The sequence below is a fragment of the Grammomys surdaster genome, unplaced genomic scaffold (genome assembly GCF_004785775.1).
Source record: "Grammomys surdaster isolate TR1022 unplaced genomic scaffold, NIH_TR_1.0 97, whole genome shotgun sequence".
Taxonomy (NCBI): domain Eukaryota; kingdom Metazoa; phylum Chordata; class Mammalia; order Rodentia; family Muridae; genus Grammomys; species Grammomys surdaster.
The window spans coordinates 12,293,880-12,298,641 of record NW_021604576.1 but is presented as its reverse complement, the minus strand read 5'-3'; the positions used below and the strand labels follow the sequence as shown (position 1 = coordinate 12,298,641).

The following is a 4,762-nucleotide window of genomic DNA, read 5'->3' as shown; positions in this document are numbered from 1 at the left end:
TTCCTCCTCCCTCCTCTCTCTCTCTCTCTCTCTCTCTTTCATTGGATATTTTCTTTATTTATATTTCACATGTTATCTCCTCTCCGGGTCTCCCCTCTGGAACCCCCCTATCCTGTTCCCCCTTCCCCTGCCTCTATGAGGGTGCTCCCCACCCACCCACTCCTGCCATCCCCACCTGGCATCCTCCTACATTGGGGCATCAAACCCCAACAGGACCAAGGGCCTCTCTTCCCACTGATGTCCAACAAGGCCATCCTTTGCCACATAAACTGCCGGAGCCATGGATCCCTCCATGTGTACTCTTTGGTTGGTGGTCCAGTCTCCGGGAGATCTGTAATGCCAACATTTAATTTTATATGTCAAATTCTGTCATTTTAGATTTTATATCACTGTTAGTATAATATATTTTACTGAAAGGAAGAGAAAAATAGTGACCACATCCTGTTACTAATTCAGAATATATAATTAATTAGTTGAGAAGTTATAAATGTATAACTGAATTTACTGAGGTGCCTCGATCTGCACTCAGTGAAGGAGCAGCTTCAAAAGCAAATTTCAAGAATGAGTTGTCCTGAGTTCATTACTGACAAACCCTTCCATCATAGTGCTCTCCTAAGGAGAGAATGATTGATTTACAGATAACCTGATTTAAAATTAATTCTATGAAAACTAATTAATGAAAACTGTATTTGCTTTAATTACACATTTGAAAAAAAAAAAAAAACAAGATTTAAGCTACAGTAACATGGCTTTAGTCCATTAGGCATTGTGACACTTAAAATGTAAAATTCAAACAATAATGCTATTAGATTGGCAATAAAATGTACCTGCTCTGGATAAATCAGTGAACTTAAGAATAATTTTTATGATTATTATTTAAAGCACTTTGTTCCTTATACTGTATATCTTACTAGTTAGAGATCATGTAACCAAGTTGTTTATTATTTAACATAATTCCAGAAAGTTGATTATGTACAACTAATATTTTTTTGTAGAAATTTTAAATCTGTGCATGATATTTAAAAAAAGCTTTAGTTTCTGCATTCTGCTACTATAATAGTGACTTATGGGCCTTAGCAGTAGCAATATGAAAATCTCTGTGCTCTGTGAAAATTTCAGATATTGTCTAAGTGCTTTTATATAAATTATCTTTTAAACAATAAAAGAATAAATACATATTCACAGGATACCCTTTTAATGATATTAAATTATGATCTAATAAAATATGCAATTCTATGTATTAATGTAGTGGTCAAATACGAAAGAAAATAATTTATATTATTTTGAAACCTGGGCAATTTTGGCCTATTCTTATTTTAAAGAAAACGATGACAGAATATAGAGTATAGTCTTTTGCAATCTACTTCATAAAAAATATCATGCTTGAAAAACTTTTAGTCAAATACCTTACATTGTATTCAACAAACTCAGGACTATTGGCAACTTACTAGACCTATGCTACTTACTTTTTTATTAAGAAAATGGAGTCAGTGACAACCCAGTGTGGTAGCGAAGGCTAAGTGAGCTCATGCATTTGACATGCTCTACTTACATATAATTGATTTTTTTCTTTTTTAGGTCACTTTTCACATAGAGCCATATAGCAATCGAGATGATCAAAACATGCATCAAAATGTCAAGTATATTATAGACAAGTGAGTTTCTTCTGCGTTCATAGTTATACTGTATAATCTGGTGATAATTACTGTTGCAAATACATTTAAATGATGTCTGAGAGTTGGTTTATAAGCTGTCATTTCTGATAAATTTACCACAAGTAAACTGAAGAACATTCACAAGGTTCTTACAGTTCACTTTTTGATGAATAAAGGTTGGTACTTTCACTATTTTATATGCTTTTCAGGGTGTTTATCATTTCCATTTATAATCAGTTTATGTTTTAAAAATCTTATGAATGTACATTTTGTCTTTTAAAAGAATATGCAGATGAAATGTGAACTGAGTTTATAGCAGTGTTTGCATATGTCTTCATTTGCATATGGGGTCACTAAAGAATTTTGTTAATAGTTTCATTCTGGTAATATTTTACTGATAAGATTCTCTGAGGTATGTTATCTTCTTATAAAGTATTATCTCAGCATCAAATGGCCACCTGTCACAGATAAGCTAAACCAGTCTCTTTGTTCCTGCAAATCATAATAGGTTTTCTATGGCATTAGTCACCATTTGTTAACTTTGAGATAGTTGAGATGATTAACCTCCTGTCTGGTAGTATACCCAGTGTCTCATAATGTATAAAATTAAAAATATGTTTGCATTATTATACTTAAAAAGTGACTCAATGAAGATTGCTAACTATATGCTCAAGCTTCACAGACAGTTTCACTTTGGTAAACAGTTTTATTGTGACATTTTCTATGAGTTGTCGTCTCACTTTTTAATGTATCTTTATTGTAGATATGGAAACCATCCAGCCTTTTATAGGTACAAGACGAGGACTGGGCGTTCTCTGCCCATATTTTATGTCTATGATTCTTATATCACAAAGCCTGAAACATGGGCCAATCTGTTAACACCCTCAGGATCTCAGAGTGTTCGCAGTTCTCCTTATGATGGATTGTTTATTGCACTTCTAGTAGAAGAAAAGCATAAATATGATATTCTTCAAAGTGGTTTTGATGGAATTTATACATATTTTGCCACAAATGGCTTTACATATGGCTCATCTCATCAGAATTGGAATAACCTGAAATCATTTTGTGAAAAGAACAACTTGATATTTATCCCGAGTGTAGGCCCAGGATACATAGATACAAGCATCCGTCCATGGAACACTCAGAACACCCGGAACAGAGTCAATGGGAAGTATTATGAAGTTGGTCTAAGTGCTGCACTCCAGACCCACCCCAGTTTAATTTCCATCACCTCTTTCAATGAGTGGCATGAAGGAACTCAAATTGAAAAGGCTGTCCCCAAAAGAACTGCTAACATGGTATACCTGGACTACCGGCCTCATAAGCCAAGTCTTTATCTAGAACTAACTCGAAAGTGGTCTCAAAAATACAGTAAGGAAAGAATGGCATATGCATTGGATCAGCAGCTGCCTGCTTCATGATGCATCACTTACGGTTTATCAAGTTTCCTAGCTTCACTCAATGCACTGTGTTTTGAGTTATGTAAAGAAAACTGTCAAAAATCAATGTGTGCTTGCTACTGTAACCTTTATCAGTTATTTCATTTTTACTTTCTTAAAAGATTCATTTTTCCTTTTTTTGTTTTCTCACCATTCCTATTTATTAAGAAACTTATGGATTGTTTATAAATTTGGTCTAGGTACATATTATTTTGTTCTAATAGGAAAAACAAATTTACAAAACGCATGCATGCATATATATATATATATATATATATATATATATATATATATATAAAGTTTAGAGTATACAGGGGATTGCAATAAAACAGGAAAACCAAACTCTTTAAAATCTACTTCTTTAGTATACCAAGTAATAAAAGATTAGCATATAATTTATGGACAGTATTTAAATAATATTTACAATGTTATGGACATATATATCTACATTTTTACACTAAAGTTTTAGAAAGTAAAATCACATGTATGGCTAAGCCAACATATTGACACACAACAGAAAATCAAATACATCTCGGCCATAATTATGACTTCTAAAGTCTCCTTCTTTTTGAAAATAATAAGGACAATTGAATTTACTATTTTTTTCTGCATTATTCTAATCAAGTTGTGGTAAAGTATAAGTAAATTGGCATCATGGTGACTTAAGAGATTTTCAAGAGTACCAAATATTTGAGAAATGGGAAACATATCCTGTTGTAATTTTATATTTAACTTTAAATACAAAAGAAGTTTCATTTTGCTTGCTGAAAGTATTTGAGCAAATGGTTTTAGATGGACCTCTTTCCCAGACTTGAAATATATTTCTATTTTTCTACAATGGATAATACCTTACAGAGAAAACATCTGACAAGACAGGTTGTGTCAGTAACATTACTGATGTAGTTGTCTGCATTTCTAACTGCAATTGGAATTTTAATGGGATGGTCTTTTAGGTTTTTGTTTCACAGTAGAGAAAATGATAGTATTACATTACAAAAAGTAGGTAATGTTCAGGTAAGTTTTCCTGGTATTCTGGGTCCAAAGACTTAGGTGTATGTACATGTTAGGTATATCTGGCAACAAAAGTTCAGGCCTAAAGGACAGTAAGTGAATGTGTTTCATTTCTGGACTCTTCAGTGAAGTTTAATATTCAAATTCTGACTGGCTTCTAGTGATCAAACTCACTTCTCAAGTTTCTTGTTAACACAAACTTGTTTAAGTAACAGGTTATTTTGTACGTTTTTAGATTTCTGTTAGCTATGGTCTATTAAAGAGTGGCTTTGTGCAGAGCATCCATCAGTGTCATCATTTGAAGACTTGGATGCCTGTGGTGCTGAGTACTTTTGCATGTTTAATGCCTCTGGTTTGTCCTGCTGAATTAAAGACTAGAAACAACAGGTAGTTTGATAAATTTTGACAACTGCTCTTATCTATGAGGAAAACCATTGTTTCTCAGTGGTTAAAATAAATGTTCACCAGAGACTACTGAATGACTGAGAAAGGATAATGTTAATACTCAGAAGTATTTTCCTTTTAATATTTTAATTTAATTTTACTGTAAGTAATACAGAAAATTTACATATGACTTCAAAACTAGAGATAAATAAATATTTTTAAAGAACATTATATTTTTCAGTCATATTCTCATTTGAATGTCTTACACTTTTA

The 4,762-nt window shown here is 32.6% G+C and overlaps 1 protein-coding gene across 4 annotated transcripts in view; it reads left to right on the top strand.

The window, feature by feature from the left end:
* Manea (mannosidase endo-alpha) overlaps positions 1-3,332 on the top strand; it is a 19,524-nt gene extending 16,192 nt beyond the window's left edge. For 3 of the 4 annotated variants that reach the window (XM_028780575.1, XM_028780589.1, XM_028780583.1), the window contains exons 4-5: positions 1,579-1,655; positions 2,419-3,076. In XM_028780575.1, the coding sequence (XP_028636408.1) occupies positions 1,579-1,655; positions 2,419-3,076 (735 nt within the window). Of the gene's footprint in view, positions 1-1,578; positions 1,656-2,418 lie in introns of all 4 variants that reach the window. The other variant, XM_028780566.1, reaches the window with a different exon arrangement.
* Positions 3,333-4,762: the final 1,430 nt, after the last annotated feature.